Below are 20,478 nucleotides of genomic sequence, written 5' to 3' on the forward strand. Positions count from 1 at the left end.
ATATATTAATAAATAGCTTGTATTATATTTCTATTGGGCAGTGCTGTTCCAACACCTCACAGGGTGCCTATTACAGAATTAGGTACTCAGAAATTTGTTGGAATTTATTTTAAAACTGTTAAACAGAATGGAGACTAATAGTATTCCACTAGAGGCCTCCCTCCAGCTACTTTTTGATGGGAGATGGTTTCAGCTGTGTCATCTTGATCACCATCCCCTGGATATGCTTAGCTTTGTCAATGACTTTCTTAAAATGTACATCTGTATTTGAACACGGTAGTCTTAAAATTTAAGCATAACACTTAAGATTATGTTTGCAAAAAAGAAAAAAAACCAGTAAGTCCCCCTACATATATTAAAATAATTTACACACTGCAGATTTTATGCTCTGTGCTAACTTGGCTTTCACACTTATCTTCTATTATCTTTGGGGAACAGGTGTGCAGAACAAACCACAGAAGCCAACACAATTTGCTAGGAATGGCTGGGAAGGTGGGATGACCAAAGGTCAAATACATTTAAGAAAACTAAGCTTTGGAGTAGCACTCAAATGTCTTAGGAGAATTTATATTTAATTTCACATGCTATTATTAAATATTTATGTGCTATAAAGCTATAATTGAATAGTGTGAACATTTCTTAATAAATTCCATTAGTATTACTGTTTAATTGAATCCTAGTCTTTTGGGATGGGAACTCAGGTACAGAGGGCTGAGTTATATTTCCAGTCACGGCACACCAGCCTGACTGGTCTGTGAAAAGCCCCTCTTTTGTGTTAGTTATGTGTGTGTTCCCTTTTTATCCCCATTCCCCACTTTAATTCTCTCCTCCTGCACCTGAATCATAGTGTATTCTTTCATATGTCTTATGTACATATATTATTCATTTAGATGGGTTTAAAATTGTTCTATAGATACCATTTTTTCTTCTTTTTCCACTTAAAATAATGTTTTTAAGATTAATTCCCATTGTAGTATGTAAATCTGTGTTGTTTCTTTTAGTTGCTGTATTATATTACATATATGCATCCACACGTCTTATTTATTCATTTTCCCAGTTTGTCCTATTTCCTATGTTCTGTTTAGCAGAGCTGGGGTTTGGCGTGTACACAGTTTCCTTCCCATCCTTTTGCTGCCATAATAGGCTTTTTCTGCTGAGATTAAATTTATTTAAATTGCCCAAGTGAAAGAACATCCCCTTGGCTGTGTTCTCTGGTTCCAGGAAAGCTCTGAGGCCTTCCTACTCTTTTTGCATAAGATTGAGTTGTTTTCTACTTTTTGTTTTACCTGTGAGAGAAATTACATGGTGAGTGTTTGCAGCAGGCTGCCATTCCCAGGCTAGTCTTTTTCCAATTAAGAGAAGATTCTTCCCATCTGAACACTAGCTTCTATTCATTGGAGCTAATATTTGTGTGAAAGTTAATTAACTATTCCATTGGGCTTCTGTAGTTTTAAGCCCCATCTTCTGCCAGAGTCTTAAGAGGCCTGGCTTTTTTCCTTAAAAATTTGTGTACTAGCATTTAAACTAAAAAGCATAGTTTGAAAGTAGAGTCATTTCTCTGCTCCCACACACGAACATACTGTCTGAATGTTCTTGGCTCTAGAAATTTGGAGATCAAAATGCAGACTATACACCCATATTCTTCATAATAGATGGTTTTGTAGTGGATTCAATTTGGAGGCTGCATTTTAAAATATGTAAGTGATGAGCTGAACAAGTGGAATAGTAGCAGGCTAGGTATTGTAGTGGTTGAGCTTGGATTTTGGAGTCATGCAGATTTAGATTAGAATCCTTGTTCTTTCAACTACCCAGATGACCTTGGATATTGTATTTGGTTTTCTATAATAATTCCTCCCTCAGAGGGTTGTTGTAAGGATTAGATGAGGTAATGCTGTTAAAGCACTAGTCTAGTACTTGATTAGCTGCCCAGAAAATGGGAGCTGCTGTCATCATCATCCGGTCCCTAAAGCCTGGAATTATTGAGATAAAAGTGAGCATTTAGAAATCGGGAGAGACAGCATTGTGAGGGTATGGACTTTAAGAACTCAGAGGAGTATCCAGAACCATCCCCTGGAATGAAATCAAAAAGAAAAGCGACTCGGGTGGGGAACCTACAGGCTTAAGTCCACATGTTGTGGCCTTCTAGGTCCTTAAGTACGGCCTTTTGACTGAATCCAAATTTTACGGAACAAAATCCTTTTACTAAAAGAGGTGCAGCAGAGAAAGATGAAGCTTTTCTTCCCTCCTTTGGTGCTTAAAAAAGAACAATCTTAAAATCAGAAGGCTGTAGGTTTCCCACCTCTGGAGAGGTACCAAAAAATGTCCAGTCTTCAGAGAAGACATTTTGAGATCCAAAATTAGAAAGGAAACAGGTGAGGTAAGGCTCTTCACAATTGACGTTCACATCTGAGGGCCCCTAGCCTCAATGTTAACCCTTTCCCATTCCTTTGTCCTGTGCCTTGGTTACCCACTCAGAGCACCGTTCTTTCCCCATAGTTGGGCTGTGTTGGGAGGGGTGTGACCCACTGCAGATGTTTCGCCCTACACACATCTCTGGACCAGGCCCTGTGCTGGGTTCTCCATGAGGATGAAGAAGAAGCAGTCTCTGTCTTCAAGTACTCCCATCCTTGAAGGGAAGGTAGTTAAACCACCAGATTTAACAAATGCTCTGCCAGAGGTGGGCCCAGGAGGCAAAGGGAGCATCAAGAGAAGAACATCTAGTTGAAGCCAGAGCTGTTGGAGTTTGGGAAGATTCCTGGGGAGACACGAGGGACATTTTCATTATCTCTGGATGGCACAGAAGTAGTGTTTTTTGTTTTTGTTTTTTTAGCATGAAATGAGGTTTATTGAGGACGGAAAGATAGGATTATAAAGCAAGAGCAAGATATAGGTTTCCAGAGCAAGAGCAAGATCAATTCTTTCTTTTTTTCCCTTAATCTTCTTTTCCAAAAGTAAGATTTTTTTTTTTTACCTTTTCTTTAATCTTAATTAGGAACTAGTTATAGTTGTTACTTTACCCCTTGAAGTGAAATAATTAAACAGTAGCCATTTTCCTTTTATTAACACTGTTCTATAAATTAGGTTTCCCCCAGTAGCCATTAACCTTCCCGGCATCCCATCTTCCAGAATAATGGAGTGGATATAATAATGCAATCAACTCTGTTAATAAATTGATATGATTTCTCTCCAAAGAGAAGATTCTCATTATTGGAAATGTAAAGCTTCTCAAGAAGGCCTTGGAGTCACAGCTCGAAGACTCCATGGGTTAATGGAGTTAGTGGTTTCCTTATGGAAACTCCCCAATTGACCTATAAAAAAATAAGGGAAACATGGAACCTACCAAAAGTGGCATCGTTTTGCATCTGTATATTCTCTTCCCTTTGTATTCAAGGGTTCAGCTGATAAATATTTACTAGGCTTCTACTGTGTACCAAGCAAAGTAACTGGTACCCAAGGATAAAAGAAATGAATAAGTCATGGTGTCACAATACTAGTGTGTGTCAAGTGCTATAGCCGAAGCATACACGTAGAGAAAGGAGAGGAGCTGAGTCTCATAGACAAGTGACGTGGGTCCTGAATGAGTAGGAGCAGGGGGTTGAGAAAGGGAGACTAGGATGAGTGGAGGGACAGACAGTGAGCACAACTTCAAGCTGAGAGAACAATGAGACACAGACTTATGAAAAAAAGTATGACCTTTTAAAGAACCTGAGTCGTCTGTGGTAGGATTAAAGGGTGCTCAGAGTATTTCGAAGAGTAAGGCAAGAAAGATAAAGGAAAGTTGGAACCAGGTTATGAGGTTGCTTAGGGTGTGTCGAGAACAGAACCAGAGATGGGAACCTCCCGGGAGAATATGAAAAGGTAACAGGTGAGTGGAGCAGGAGTCTCAGTACGTGAAGAGACTCAAGAAGCAGCAATGAGAGAGGAAGGAGGCTTTAGAATAACTTAGTAGAGTACAATGGTTCAGAAGCTAATGGAGGAAAGAAATTCAAGAAGGATTGTTAAATGCTAGGGAAGAGTTAAAAAGGACATTGAAAAGTGTCCTTGGGATCTGACTGTTGACCCCAAATGGCAGCGCTAGAAGGTAGCAGCCAGATGCAGGAGATTAAAGAGAAATGGCATGTCAGGAAGTTAAGCCAGGGAGTGCAGACTCATCTTTCAAAGAACATTTGTAAGACGGCTATCCAAGGTAAGGGTTAACACCTGCAACTAGTAAACAGCAATGGCGCTCTTGTGAAAATGAACGTAAGCGCTCGTGGCTGAATGAGAAACTGGTAAAGGGCGATCAGACCCACATTGGCCTCATGTCCTGGTCTTAATGCGCATCACAGTTGGGCACATTTCAGTTTTAGAATTTATGTCAACAGGGTCTCCAAATCTTGATCAGTGTGGTCTCTGACCACGGATCCCATACTTAGAAGTTCTAGAAACGATATAATGAAATTCTTTATCATAATTTCTTAAGGAAAATTTGCTTCTGATTTATGGGTTTGTAAACAGTCAGGTGTGGCCAGGGTACCTGCAGACACGAAGGCCAAAGCAGACACTATTTTAGATACATCCTGTAATGAGGGACCCTGTCATTTGAAATAGGATTGATTTTTTTTTTCTCTGCTTGTAAAATCTTTGAACATATGTTTTCTGCTACTGTTTTTCAGAATCATTTGCTGTTTCAAATAGAGAACTGTGCGATGATGAGAAAGAGTTCATACATTTTCCAGTATGTGAGGGGACCTCTCAACCTGAACCCTCATGTTCAGCTGTCAGAATAACAGCCAATAAAAACTACAGGAGCAAAACCTCTCAGGAAGGTGCTTTAAAAAAGATGCATGAGGAAGAACACCATCAACAAATGTCCATCTTACAACTGCAGCTGATACAAATGAATGAGGTGCATGTGGCCAAAATCCAGCAGATAGAGCGAGAGTGTGAGATGGCAGAGGAGGAACACAGGATAAAAATGGAAGTTCTCAATAAAAAGAAGATGTATTGGGAAAGAAAACTACAAACTTTTACCAAGGAATGGCCTGTTTCCTCATTTAACCGGCCCTTTCCCAATTCACCCTAAGAACTTTGTGGGTGGCTCTCCTGTAATTGATCTGTGTTGGCAAAGAAAGTCTGGAACATGAACTCGCCCCGGTCAGTAATCTGTAACAGAGCTACGACTAGGAACATTAGAGTGGTAGTAGTCACTTATTTAAGAATACATTCAGGTAAACAGCTGCACCCTCTGTACCCCTTAAGTGGCAAAGAAGCTGTTAGAGTCTTCTGAAAGTTATCACTGAGTGCTATAATTCTGAATGTAATGTCTCTTAATTAGAATTCATACAAGAACCATGTGTGAGTGTTGTTGTATTTTTTTTTTGATCAAATGCTGCAAGTGTGGCTATAAAGGAGTGTGGCTGATTTTTTTCTTTTTTCTTTTCTTTTTTCTTTTTTTTAAACAGCAGAACTTTTCCATCCAAATGAATGCCCTTCCATTGAAACTGGCTGTCCTGGGAGGCCACACGTTTCTCCAGTGGTGATGCTGTTGCTCAGAACTTGCTAGAAGTCTTTAGGGAACCTCTGTGAGAGCTGCAGCACCTTTTTTTATTTTTTTGGTGTCATCCTCTGAGTGTGGATTTTCTGTTTTTAAACAGCCCAATATTTAGGAGGATATTTTCTAATGTGGCTCATAAACTGCCTTTTAAGCCCTTTCCCCAAAGAGGAGTTCCAAATAACGTCTTCAACAATGATAGCTTTGTTGGAACTAAGGATGTGACTACTTTGAAGGAGAAATGTTCGTTTAGATTTCCACATTCTGTTATGTTTGTTTTATTAAAAAAAAGACTTGCAATTTTATAGTCACACTGTGTATGTTTTTTAAAGGTACTGCCTTCCCTCGGTAGTTTCCTGCCAACTTGGTACTACTGAGTTAATGGGTGCCCTTCTTTTTAGTCTTTAGCCACCTGAGGAAAGGCCCTTCCTTCACCATGCTCATGATGCTAGCTTTGTAGCTGGCGTTACACAGTTAGCGTTGGGCTTTGTGTAGGAATCCATTACCAGCATACTTGGAAATATGGATTCATAAATGGGTATTTTGATCGAGCTGCGATACAGCTTCTTTCTGGAGCCTAATGTTAAAAGGCTGGGGACAGCAGTAGCTGGAAGCAGCAAAGTGACACTTAAGTGCCAAGACAGATGAGCAATTTCTGAGAATGAGATTTCAAGGCCGTGTGGTGGGGAAGGAGGAGTTCATGTGGCAGAGTTTACATGAGGGAGTATAGGACGGGGAGTCTGGGCCTGAATTCTAACCTTGGCTCTGCCTCAGGTTGCTTCATGACCATGGGTGACTCCTTTTAATCCTTGGCGTGGTGTTTCTTGTCCATAAAACAGGGGAGCCGGGCTAGGTAATGTTCAGAGTCTGTTACAACTCTTTGGCTGTGGTGTGGTCTGTACAGTCTCGGATGGGTACTGCCAACGTCACAATTGTCTAGAGGGCGTGGGTCAGCAAGGAGAAATTATTTACTGCAGTGGCCGAGCTTCCCTCCTTCATAATTTTGGAATTTGGGTCCTGAGGACTGTAAGTTCAGTAAGGTACAAATACACTTGCTATTTACGTACTGCATAAAACTTAAATGGATATGAATTTATTTTATACACTGAATCATATTTTCAATGTCTTAGAGGAACTGGTTATTTGAAGGAACCCTGTGAAGACTAGTTTTCTGTGAAAGGAAGGATCCTTTTGTAAGGATTTATGTTCTTAATTTAGTTTCTACCAAATGGACCCTTTGGAGAATGAAGCGTCTGGATGAAGTCCAAGCTTCAGTGGCTTGTGGAAAACAGAACTTGACTCTCCATGCTTGTGTACCCCTTCAGGATTAGGACAGGGAATGGCAGGCCCTGCATATACACGTGAACTGAGGAAAGATGGCCTTTGCTTTACCTAGTGAGCCGTGTAAAACTCCCCTTAATGTGCAGATTCGGGAGTGGGGCCCGAGATTCTGCATCTTACCGCTTCCAGTTTGTGCCAGTTCTGTTTGGTCACCACACTTCTGAGTAGCAAGCTTTCAGAGGACCCTGTGAAGTTTTTATTTATTGTTCTCAAAAAATTTGGGGGTTAGACACATCCTTGTTTACAGTGGTGCTAGATATTATGTTATTCTCTCTCTCAGAACTTATGACTTAGGCACACAAACAACAATGTAGCACAACATAAAAAATGCTCACACAGTAGTATATTTTAATGGAAATATAAAAGCATTCGAACTAATTCCTAACTGAATAAATAAAGGATAATTAAACCAGCAGCCTAAAGCAACCCTGCTTTACTGTTAATGGTATTTATGAGTTTATAACAGTAGTTTCCAACCTTGGCTATGCATTAGAAACAGTATTTTATAAATAATTAGTCCCACTGGGTCTCACTTCCAGAGGACTCTGATTCAATTGGCCTGGGTTGGGGCCTTGGCCTATGTATTTTTCAGAGGCTTTAAGAGGGGATTAGGATGCATAATTGGGATTGAAAAACCACAGATGTAGAGTTCATAAATGTGTCTCATTTGATTCTTAATCCTGTGAAGCCATGCAGAAGTAAGGAAATGATGTTCAGAGAATCACCACTTGGTGCCAAGCCTGTAGGTAGTGAATGGCAAAGCAGAACCTCAATCCCGGGTCTCCTGACTCCTAATATACAGCCCCACCTGCCTGCCCTTGCCCCATTTCTTGAAGCTCTCTCATGAATTTGTTTTGTCCTGAGAACCAGATCACATCACAGGGTACTTGTTCTAGTATCTCCATTTATGAACAAGTACGACCCAATTCATTTCACTGTTGAGCAGTTTCTTACCTGAGGTGGAAATGCAAAAACCATTTCTTGTTAGGTGCTGTAGGGAATAGATTGGTAAATATTAAGATACAGTTCACCATCCTCCACCCTGCCAAATTATGGACACAGCCCAGTAGGGGAGATAAGGCTTGTACTCATCTATCATGTACTTGATCAGCACATGTCTTCAAATGCCCTTGTATCTCAGAGCAGAGAACTGAGAAGCTTGAAGGAAGGCTTCATGGAAGAGGTGGCATTTTGGCAGTGGAGATTCAGAAAGCAGAGGAACTTCACTAAATGCAAGGTCCTGTTGAAGATTCGAGATGATGAGATACACAATTGGGAGGCAGTGAGAGCATGGGGAATTTCCAAATTGGGCAGTAATGTGATCAGAACTTGCTCCAGGAGGAAGAGTAGAAGATGGAACTGAGTGAAGAGACGACGAGTTGGGGATACCAGGTAGGGGGGTTTGGCCCTGCTTAGGATGAAATGAAAGGGGGACTCAGAGAAGGCTGTAGTAAAAACAAGAGAGGCCAACATGAAGGGCATTGCCAAAGTGGAATCAGTAAGCCTTGGCAATTGATTGTGTTTGTTGGACAGGAAGGGTAAGATTTTAAAGCTAGATGTCTGAAGGAATGATGCTGTTGATTGAAATGAAGAAAGGATGTATTTCTGGCTCCATCCTGTCCTAGGAGAGGCCTTGACACAAACCAGTGCTACTGCCTCGCTCAGCTTCAAACACCAGTACTTCATACATCTTCTCTTTGGCTACCAGGTCTTGGCCCTGACTTCTGCCTCTTCAGCTGCCTGTGCTGCCACTGCCACCTGTTCATCTGATACCTTAGCACCTCCCTGCTGGGTCCTTGGTCACCCCACTCTGCCAGCAGTACTCCATTGCAGCTGGTGGCATGCTGTTTGCCATCTCTTATATTGGCTTCACACTAGAAAGATCAGAAAAGATTCTTTGAGCTCCAATTTTTCTCTAGTTGGCATCCACAATTTTTTAAAAAAATGTTCCATACAGTATAAAGGAGCATTGATTGAGAGGGGCTGTTAATTCACATGTATGCCTATCATGACCCTTTCTTTTCTTTCTTTCTTTTTTTTTTTTTTGAAACCAGGTCTTGCTCTGTTGCCCAGGCTAGAGTAGCAGGAGTGCGGTGCAGTGGCATTGTCATAGCTCACTGCAACCTCAAACTCCTGGGCTCAAGTGATCCCCCTGCCTCAGCCTCTCGAGTAGCGGGGACTATAGGCATGTGCTGCCATGGCTAATTTTTGTACTTTTTTGTAAAGACGAAGTCTTGCTCTTGCTCAGCCTGGTCTCGAACTCCTGGCCTCAAGCGGTCCTCCCGCCTTGGCCTCCCAACATGCTAGTATTACAGGCATGAGCCACTGTGCCTGGCCAGCATGTCCCTTTTTTTTTTTTTGAGACAGAGTCTCACTCTCTTGCCTGGGGCGAGTGCCGTGGCGTCAGCCTAGCTCACAGCAACCTCAAACTCCTGGGCTCAAGCGATCCTCCTGTCTCAGCCTCCCGAGTAGCTGGGACCGCAGGCACGCGCCACCATGCCCGGCTAATTTTTTCTACATATATTTTTAGCTGTCCGATTAATTTCTTTCCATTTTTTGGTAGAGACGGGGTCTCGCTCTTGCTCAGGCTGGTCTCGAACTCCTGAGCTCAGAACGATCCGCCCGCCTCGGCCTCCCAGAGTGCTAGGATTACAGGCGTGAGCCACCGTGCCCGGCCAGCATGTCCCTTTTATAAAAATTAAACATGGGACCCTACTTTAGGATTTTTGCAGGGAGAATATTAAAATGCATTTTTGTTTTGTTTTGAAGAGATTAGAAGAGCAGTGGAAGAGAGGAGGCATGGCAGGCGGGTGCGTTTGAGTTGTCAGCAGCCTTTGCAGTGTCGGGTCAGTTACATCAACACTTGGTCTGGACCAGAGAAAAGGAATAATTCTGCCTCCTGGGAATGTCAGAAAGACCTGATAATTATATTTGGCAAAGCCATGAGTAGTGGCTCTGTAATGCCATTGCTAAGAATTACCCCTTTAGTAGCATTTCTAGACGTCTGAGCTTTTCAAATGAATGGTACTTCTTTTCTGCTGTGTCTCCTTTCTGTTGGACTGGGTCCCAGCTGGTCCTCTTGTTCTTTGTTTCCTTGCTTTGGTATCAGTTCTTATTTTCTCCTCTGTTGTCCTCTTTCCCAGCCCTGTTTCTCCAAACCCTCCTGCCCTCACAACAGTTTCCGCTCTCCTTGTTTAGAGGTGGACGCATGTGAGAATGTGTGTGAGGGGAATGCTTGCCAAAGGACAGCATATTCGACATCTGGTTATCAAGGTAAAGTTTGGCCTTAGACTGGCCCAGCTATTGATGACTTGCCTCCATGCTGCATCTGCTACTTTCATGTTGGCAGGACTCAGAAGTCATGGGAAAGGTCGTCAGTGATCCATGACTGCAACAAATTCTTTTCCTAATTGTGCCATATGTTATGCCCTTCACAATTTACTAATCTCTGCCTCAGTTTCTCCATCTGTGAAAGTGGTGTAATACTTATCTACCTCCCTTGAATATTGTGAAGATTAGTATATGTTGGTAAAACAGTTTTAAAATAAAGAATGATGTAAAGCATTTTAACATTATTGTTGTCTTTGGAATATGGATGGCCTCCTGTAGAGATGCTGCCCCATAAGGGAAGTATCCCGGGTGTACCATGGGTTAGAAATGCCCAGGATATAAAACTTGTATAACAAATACAAGAGTGTGATTATTTTCTTAATGAAAAATTTCAATATGGCATTTCTTTAAATAACATTTTGGTGCATTTAGAATGAGATTCAATTTATAGAAGTGTGATCTATGCAAGATTTTAAAAGAGCACATCTATTGAACCTCTATTACCTAATATAATTGTTGGATTTGCAAGCTGATTATTAACCTAACTGTGCAGTTTATCATCATTAGGTGGAAAATTTCAGTTTCTACATTATGCAGATGCCCAGATTGTGTGTGAAGGTTCTCTCACTGCTGGCACTGATTGGAATGGACAGAGTGGTGACCTCGTTACTTTGGAACGAGAGGCTCTGAAGCTCTAGTTCCACTTGCAAAATGCCCTTACAGCACAGCCAGTTTTGGGGGAAAGGACTAACCATGTATGTTCACTAAAGAGCTGGGGCAAGGGGGTCTCTATCCATAAACATGGGCTCCCTTTCTTAACTCCTGATTTCACTGAGATATTTAATTAGATTTTGGTCTGAGTTTTCTTTTCTATGGGTTTATTGGATGAAAAATTCCAAGTCCAATTATTTAAGAAATTGATTTTTTTTTTTACATTAAAAGGATACTTATTATAGTGGAAATACTGAAAGTAGCAGTGGAAGGCAAGGCTCCAGTTCCTTTTCTGTCCCATCAGCTGGTTCTGCTTCCAGCATAACCAAGAAGGAAGCTCAGAGGCTGGTGCTCTGCTGGTGAGGTGCACATGGATCTAGATTCTTACCCTGAGTCTCCAGAGACTTTCTTGGAATGGGCTGGTATCAGACCTTCTACAGCTACAGTCCCCAACCCTGGGCCAAGGACCAGTACTGAGCTCCCTGCCCACCCCACCTCCTTCTCCCCACCTGTGGAAAAATTGTCTTCTATGAAACCAGTCCCTGGTGCCAAAAAGGTCGGGGACTGTTCTACAGGACTGCAGGGCAGTCACTCCTGTCAACTTGGCCATTAAGAAATCGGGGGTGGAGATCTGCTCTCATGTGGTCTCTCGGAGTCCCAGGCTGATAGGGCAGGAGCTATCCAGGGGAAGCTGTTCTCAGGGCAGAAGTACAGAGGGCAAGCCCAACTGTAGAAGGACGCTTCAAGTTTCAGTGTTATATCTGCTAACATATCTTTGGCTAAAGCATGGAGCCCAAAGTTGAGCAGAGGGAAGTAGACTCCTCCTAAGAAGGTGAAGGGAGGAGGTGAATATTTTTGAACAATGATCTAATTGACCACAGTATCACAAGTGGGAAGGGAACTAGTGGGATACCAAGGAGTTGAGATTATATTATAAATCAAGGAACAGGGAACCTAGGGGAGAAGGACATCCCTGTTCCTCATCTTCCAGTGAGATACTTCTTTCCTTCCTCTCAATTTTTTTTTTTTTTTTTGGTGGGAGAGGCTTTAAAATGGTGATAATTATAGAATATCCTTTATAGGTTTGTTGGATTAAATGAGTAATATATGTATTTGGAATAGAGAGTTGGCATATAATAAATACTATAAGTTTTAGCCATATTTTTTTTCTCAAGTTCATATGGCTTCTACCTGGGGATGGAGAGGTTTGAACTGAAGTGATCTCGCTCCAGAGTTCATGCTCTTAAAAATCACAATACATAGCCTTTGTATTCAGGGTCCGAGTCTACATCTTAGCTTTGCAAAGAATGTGACTTTCTGAGTATTAGACCTTCATCTGCAAAATACCTACTTCCCATAATTGCTATAATTACGTGAGAATAGAAATACAGAAGAGCCTCGTAAACTGTAAAATTAAAAACGAAACAAGGCCGGCGCGGTGGCTCATGCCTGTAATCCTAGCACTCTGGGAAGCCGAGGCGGGTGGATTGTTTGAGCTCAGGAGTTCAAAACCAGCCTGAGCAAGAGTGAGACCCCGTCGCTACCAAAAATAGAAAGAAATTGATTGGACAGCTAAAAAAAAATATATAGAAAAAATTAGCTGGGCATGGTGGCACGTGCCTGTAGTCCCAGCTACTTGGGAGGCTGAGGCAGGAGGATTACTTGAGCCCAGGAGTTTGAGGTTGCTGTAAGCTAGGCTGACACCACAGCACTCTAGCCCAGGCAACAGAGTGAGACTCTGTCTCAAAAAAAAACAAAAAAAAAACGAAACAAAAATCCCTAACCCTCTCTTCTGATCTTTTGTGTCACAAGGGTCCAATACTATCTCTTCTCTCTTCACGAAACCCTATCTTAATTTCTCCTTCCAACCTCCCCACTGTGTGATACTCCCTGAACGCAGTCACCAGTCTCTCAGTTTCAGAGCCGGGCTCCTTCTGTTGATCCCTCTACCTGGAATGCTCTTAGCCTCTCTACTAATCCTTCCCATCATCTATGCTGCTGAAGTGTTCCCATTCTTCAAGGTCAATAAACACCAGGACTCATTCCTGGAACCTGAGCTCTGGTCCCAGCTTTGTGGGTAACTCACATGTGATCGTGGGCAAGTTACTAGGTTTCTCTGGATGTTAATTTCCTTTTTTGTAAAATAATGATGTTGGAGAAGAGGATCTGTAAATTTCCTTCTTATGTTCTAATTAGTCTAATCAGAATTAGTCTAATCAGAAAGTTAAAACTAACCTTTTCAATTTATTCATATAACCCAAGTTTTCAATTTAGCATTCTCCTTAAAAGATAATGTGTCCATAAATGGAATTTCAAATACTCCATGCAAGTGGATCAGCCCCAAGGTTGAATGCACCATTTGTGAATGTTATTGATATTACGATAATGATTGTACTTAAACTGTTTATAACACAAGCTAAATATAGGCAATACGAGAATTTCTATACAATGGAAACAAAAGGGTTGTTGCTTCTCCAAATGTAATTTTTCCAACAAAATGTAATTTGTTTATTTTAACTATTTCAAATTGCCCAATTCTATAGATTATAGAATACTTCTATTTTATAAATTGTCCTCTTGTAAGGCAATGATGTGCTCAGTATATGTCAATTTTTGTATATGCTTTTGAAACTCTTATCAGTTGATTTTAGTAGATGAATTCTATTGTAAAATCAGGGCTATCTGAAAACCTGCTTCAAATGGAAGGAAGTCAGCACTTACTGAACATTTCCTGTGGGCCCTAGGCATGTTTATATATTATTTCATTTAATTCTTAAAATACTCTGCAGGTGTAGGTAATATTATTCATATCTTATAGATAAGGAAATGAAGCTTGGAGAGATTAAGTGACTTGTTCAAAATCACATACCCAAAGTTCCGGAGATGGATAATGGTGATGGTTGCGCAATGATGTAAATGTACTTAATGCTACTGAACTCTACACTTAAAAGTGGTTAAAATGGTCAATATTATGTTATGTTTCACTACAATAAAAAAAGGGACTGGGCATGGTGGCTCACACCTGTAATCCTAGCACTTTGGGAGGCTAAAGCGGGAGGATCACTTGAGGCCAGGAGTTTGAGACCAGCCTGGGCATCATAGTCTGCACAAAAAAATTTTTTTAAATTAGCTGGGTGTGGTGGTAAATGCCTGAGGTCCTAGCTACTAGGGAGGCTGAACCAGGAGGATTGCTTGAGCCTAGGAGTCTGAGGTTGCAGTGAGCTATAATGACACCACTGCACTTTAGCTGGGGCGACAGAGTGAGACTCTGTTTCAAAAAAGGAAAAGAAAAAGAAATCACATAACTACTAAGTAGCTTAACTAGATTTAGATCTGAAGTCAGTAAGCTTTGGTCTATTTATGACATGGGAGAAAATAAGCACTCTGATTGGCTGGTTATGTTCAGGACCTTGAGAAGCCTGAAACAAAGAGAAACAGAGAGAAGAGTTAAGTGAGGTTAAAAGGTGTCAGCAGCAGCAAAGGTGGTAATCCCAACTGCATCCGACAGCAAGCTGAGATCCAGTGACCAAGACAAAAAAAGAAGTCACCAATCAGTCTTGCCATTTAGATTAGTGTTTCTCAAATGTCAATGTACACAGGAATCACCTAGGCATCTTATTAAAAATGCAGATTTTGATTCAGTACGTCTGGGGTGGAGCCTTATTTTGCATTCCTAACAAGCTCTCAGATGATGGTGATATTGCTGGTCCATGGACTAAACTTTGCATAGCAAAGATTTAGATCACAGTAACCATCTCCAAGGTGGTTCTCTAAGTGTGGTTTTCAGATCACTTGCACCAGAGTATCTGGGGTGCTTTCACAAAGCAAATTCTGGGCCTTATCCCAGACCTACTTAATCAGGATGTCTGAGGGCAGGATTGGAATGTACACGTACGCTTCCCAGTTGCTTGTTTCGTATAGGTGTTTGAGAAGCACTGCTAACAGGACATTTTCATGTCATGATAATTAAAATCACTTCACTTGCTTACCCATTTCCAGTTTATAAAAGCCTTTTCACATTCTGTTTCTCCTGTACCTGTATGGCAGGCTGATGAAGCTGACACCATTAGCCCCATTTTGCACATGAGGAAACTGACATCTCTAGTCATTAAGTGCTGGACTCAAAGGTTTTCTGACTCCCAGGAAAACATTCTTTTTATTATTTTGTGGCTCACTCTCCCACTTTACCCTATCTTTACTTATACTCCTACACAAATTATAAGTTCTTTTATGTCTAAAAAGCTTTGCAGAGCAATTTTCTTGCTATGATGCTTTTAAAGATTTCGATCTAATTTAGTACATTAAGCAGCACAATTTATGCTTGTAAGCATAAAGCTATCCAAGGTCATGGCAAAAAAATGTTTGGTGAAGTAATTAAGAAATAGATCACACCGAGTTTTTTAAAACCTTTTTTTAACCCTTCATCTAGATTTACCAATTATTAAGTTTGCTTTCCTCTTTCAAGCATTTGAAAGACAGTTGCAGACACCATGACACTTTGCCCTCTAAATACTTTAACATGCATGTACGAAGAATAAGAACATTCTCCTAGATTACTACGGTCCCATTATCACACCTAAGAAAATTAACGTTAATTCAATATCATACACGATTTACATCACAATTTCTCCAGTTATCTTAATATCTTTTATTGCTGTTTATTTTCTCAGATCCAATCAGAGTTTATTGCATTTGGTAGTTTTGTCTCTTTATACAGTCTAGAACAAACCTTTCCTTATTTTTTGTCTTTCATGACATTAAATTTCTTTTTAAGTCCAGGCCTTGTAAAGTGCCCACATGCTGGATTTATTTGTTTACTTCCTCATGATTAGATTCAGGTTAAACTTTTTTGGCAAGAATATCATGTAGATAAATGTCATGTACCTCTCATTGCATAATTTCAGGAGGCACATCCTGGCAAATTGTCCCACTATTGGTGATGCTAAATTTGATCAGTAGCTGCAGATCTTTCTTTCTTTCACTCATAGTTAATAAGTGATCTGTGGTTTCATTTCACTGAGGATTGCAAAATGGTGATTAGATCAGTTTTGACCATTTGTCAGCATTCATATGGAAAGAAGTTGTGCCAGGCTTTGAGATAATCTGAATTTAGGTCACCTCAAGTCATGCTGGCTACTGAGAAAGGAAAGGCTTCACTTTGCCCCATGTTTTTTGAGGGGCCTTGTCTCTTAGAACTCCTTTGCTGGAGGTGGGAGCGTGAGGGGTAGTCCCCACGACAACCCCTACCTCCGCCAAGGAACACCCACCAGAGGAGAAAAGTCCCCTTCCTTCTCCTGAGCATCCTGGCTTCTGCTTGCCTCTCTGGTGTCTGCCTCTGTGCTATCAGTCTCTCCTAAGCTCTGTCGGGGACAATCATATGCTTTCTCTCCCATCATCATCAGTGACCACTTCAGGTTTTTTCCACCCTTTTCAAATCTGACCCAAAATTTCTATGTAGCAGGGACTCGGGCAGCAGTCTGGTTGGAAGGGCGGGACCATGGTACTTGTTTTGAAGTGGTGTCTGTTATATGGATTGTATGTCATAGACCAGTTTTTTAAAAAGTAATATTTTATATAAGATTGAGAAAATGCAATTGCCCACATCAAAGATGGTGCTGAAGATTGGGGTAGGGAGGCTAAGAGAGTGCAGACGGAGATTATAGTGGGGCTGAAGCTACTACACTACTTTGTAATGCAGCCACTCCCCCCAACTCTTATCCCTCACCACTCTGTCCTCCTTTCTCTTCAGAGAACATGGAAGCCACAGTCCAGAAATTTCCTCGGTATCTCAAAACCCTGTCTACAAACCACCTGCATCAGTCCCCGTTCTCTCTGCCTTCCTTCTTGATACAGAGAATATAGTGTCTTCTCTCAAAACCCAATTCTTTCATCTGGCGCTTTGAATTCCACTCCTTCCTGTCTTCTCAAGAATCTTACACCACTGACTATCCTTTTTCCTGTGTTGTATACGCAAGTCTCCCCTCCCCCGTTCTCAGATCTTTATCATCATCATTTAAATATTTTACAGTTTCATCTTAAAAAGTTCTTCCTCCACCCACAGTCACCTCTTGCTTTGTTTCTCTTCTTCCCTTCACAGCTGAGCTGTCTAAACGTCTCCACTTCCTACTTCTTACTCACGTCTCAATGAACTCTATTCTGGATTCTTCCCCTACCACTTTACCAAATGGCTTTTGCTAAGATCACTGATGACTTCCAGTGACTGTTATCTGTTGGACGTTATTCAGTATTTATCTCGCATGATCTCTCAGCAGCATTTGACTAGTTAACCACATCCTGCTTTTTTTTTTTTTAAGACAGGGTCTCGCTCTGTAGCCCAGGCTGGAGTGCAGTGGTGCCATCACAGATCACTGTAACCTCGAGCTCCTAAGGCTCCACCTCAGCCTCCCCAGTAGCTAGGACTACAGTCTTGCACCACCACGCTCAGCTAATTTTTTAATTTTTTGTAGAGATGGGGGTCTCTCTATGTTTCCCAGGCTAGTCTCGAACTCTTGGCTTCAAGCAATCTTCCCACCACATCCTCCCAAAGTGCTGGGATTACAGGCATCAACCACTGTGCCCAACCACATCCTGCTTCTTGAAACACTTTTATTCTTTGGTCACTGTGACACTGTTCTTTTCTGACAGTTCCTTTGTAGTTCCCTCTATTGGAGTTCCTCAGCTTCAGCCTAGCCCCTCTTCTCATCGTATAGTATCTCATTAAATCATAACAAATCCATAACTTCAATTAATTTATTCTCTGTTGCTTCCCACATGTATATGCCCACTATGAATCTCTCTTATGAACACCAGACTTAGAAATCCAACTGTTGCTAGACACTTCCACACAGATGCCTCACTAGCCCCTCAAACTCGGTGTGCCTAGAACTAAACTCATTCTCTCTCCAAACCTGCTTTTTGTCCAGAGTTGGGTATTTCAGTGAATGCCACTGAATCTTGGGATAACCCTTGCTTGATACTTTCTCTTCCTCATCCTCCACATCTAGACAGTCACCAACTTCCGTTGATTTTACTTCCTAAATCTAATTAATTAACTTGTCCCCATCTTCTCTAATCCAAGCCACCATCATCCCTCACCTGCACCACTGCAATAGTCCTCTCATGGTTTTCCTGCATATATTTTGCCTTTCCAGTCCTTTCTGCACACTGCAGCCCAAGTGATTTTTTCAACAGCTTCACTGAGCTGTAATTAACAGAACTTACAGTTTACCCATGTAACCAAGTGATCTTTTAAAAACACAAATCTGAGCAGGTTATTCCCTGTTTATAATGTTAGAACCAAGTCTGAATCCTTACTCTGGCTTAAAGGCCTATATGATCTGCCCACCCTGTGCTACCTGAGGCCTCCGACTTCATTCTCTGTCATTCACTCTCCAGGCTTCAGCCACAGCTGCCTTTTCTCTGTTTCTTGAACTCGCTGTATTCTTTATTTCATTTTTACATGTTGAACTTCCTTCATAGAATACTGTTTCCTCTCTCCCTCTTTTCACTCTTTGTCCCTGTCCTCCTTCCAGCCTCAGCCTAAATGGCACTTCTTCTGGGAAACTTTCCTTGATACCTCCAGTTCCTGGTGTGTTAGGGGTCTGATGCTTTCACAATCCTTTGCAAAACCCTTCATAACTGTAATGGACTGCTTAAAGCTTGACCTTTCTGTTAGACTATAGGACAGGGACTGTGTCTATCTTGTTCACCTTTTTGTCCTCACAATTGCCTAACATGATAGACTGGCACATCATGGGCACATGATTCATCTAAATGCTGTTGGATGAATGTTGGATGAATGGGGGTACTGTCCCAGCATCCATGCCCTGCCCTGACCCCTGCTCTCATGGTTGTTGAAGTCACCAATACCAAAGTTGCCTTATGTTTTATCACTATTGTTCTGTGTTAAGAGAAACAGCTTCAGAATGTGGTCTTGTTGTCACATCTTTACAACTCCCTTAATTAGGAATCTACACTAAGTGCCTGAGTCCAACTGTATTAACCCTGACACTGAACGCCCAGGCCATTAGACTGTAGGGAATAATTTTTAACTGGGAGCCAAGGGAGAAGAGTTAAAAAAAAAACTGTTGATTCAAGTTCATATACCGATGAGTTGCTGTATACAGTAAGGCATGGGTGGATACACACATGTAAATGTGCATGTACAAACACAGGGCCCAGCTGTCACACTCCAATATGCATGCATACACACTCTCACAGGGGCAACCTGATATATACTCATTCCTTACATATGTACACAGCGGAAAATGACATATGCTTGGCACTTACGCATATGTACAGAGGCAAGCTGATACACTCATTACATATGTACACACAGGCAAATGACATATGGTCAATACATATGTATACATACAAAGGCAAGCTGACATACTTAAACACACACAGTGGTAAAATATAATTATTTAGTTCCATTTGACTCACTTTAATTCTTCCAGGTACCCAGCTCCTTGCTTTATCTCTCTTTCGTTATTCTTAGCTCGGTGGATGCCATTGTCAAGTTCCCAGGCTCTTGTCCTTCCCTTTGACTCACCTGGCTTTTTGTTACTGCTTTTCCTCCCAGCAGCTTGGCTGCCCCCGCCAGTCACCAGGCTGCCCTCCTGCAGGCCGCTTTAGTAGGCAGCCAGCCTAGATGAGCTCTTCTGATGGTTGATGTTAACCCTTTGGGTTTTGATTCGGAGTATGGGCTTCAGAGTTAGACATACCTGGTCCCAGCCCTGCTGCCCACTAAGTGTGTAACCTTGGGCAAATGATTCAACCTCTCCACACCTGCTTTCTCATCTATAGAATGAAGATAATAATACAGTGCCTTCCCCATCAGGTTTTTGGTAGTGTTACATTAGGTAATTCATGTGGAGCTCTTAGCCTAGTATGTAAGTGCAGTTAAGGCAACTGTCATGAACAATAACATTTATCATGTGCTCTCTATGCCACTACTACTCCTAGCCAATGATTGTGTTCTTATGATATACTAAGCATGGTTCTAAGCACATTACATCTATGAACCCATTTTATTCTTACAGCAACCTGCAAAGTAGATACAAATTTATCTCCATATTACAAATGATCAAACTGAGGCTAGAGAAGTTCAGTCACTTGCCCAAGGTCATATAGCTAGCAAGCGGCAGAGCCAAGATGCAAACCCAGATGGTTTGGTTCCAGAGTCTACACTTTTTTTTTTTGAGACAGAGTCTCACTTTGTTGCCCAGGCTAGAGTGCCGTAGCGTCAGCCTAGTTCACAGCAACCTCAAACTCCTGGGCTCAAGCGATCCTCCTGCCTTGGCCTCCTGAGTAGCTGGGACTACAGACACGTGCCACCATGCCCAGCTAACGTTTCCTATTTTTAGTTGTTTGGCTAATTTCTTTCTATCTATAGTAGAGATGGGGTCTCGCTCTTACTCAGGCTGGTCTCGAACTCCTGAGCTCAAGCAATCCTCCCGCCTCAGCCTCCCAGAGCGCTAGGATTACAGGCATGAGCCACTGTGCCCGGCTACACTCTTAATTACTATGCTATACTTTCTACTTCCTTTCATGTGTGATTGTCT

At 41.6% G+C, this 20,478-nt stretch overlaps 1 protein-coding gene across 1 annotated transcript in view; it reads left to right on the forward strand.

The window, feature by feature from the left end:
* Positions 1-5,833, forward strand: part of MSANTD3 (Myb/SANT-like DNA-binding domain containing 3) — a 9,897-nt gene extending 4,064 nt beyond the window's left edge. Inside the window, exon 2 of the mRNA XM_012638304.1 lies at positions 4,656-5,833. Coding sequence (XP_012493758.1) covers positions 4,656-5,065 — 410 coding nt within the window. The 3' untranslated portion in view covers positions 5,066-5,833. The remainder of the gene's footprint in view (positions 1-4,655) is intronic.
* Positions 5,834-20,478: the final 14,645 nt, after the last annotated feature.

Source organism: Propithecus coquereli, unplaced genomic scaffold, assembly GCF_000956105.1.
Source record: "Propithecus coquereli isolate 6110/MARCELLA unplaced genomic scaffold, Pcoq_1.0 Scaffold128, whole genome shotgun sequence".
NCBI classification, from domain to species: Eukaryota; Metazoa; Chordata; class Mammalia; order Primates; family Indriidae; genus Propithecus; species Propithecus coquereli.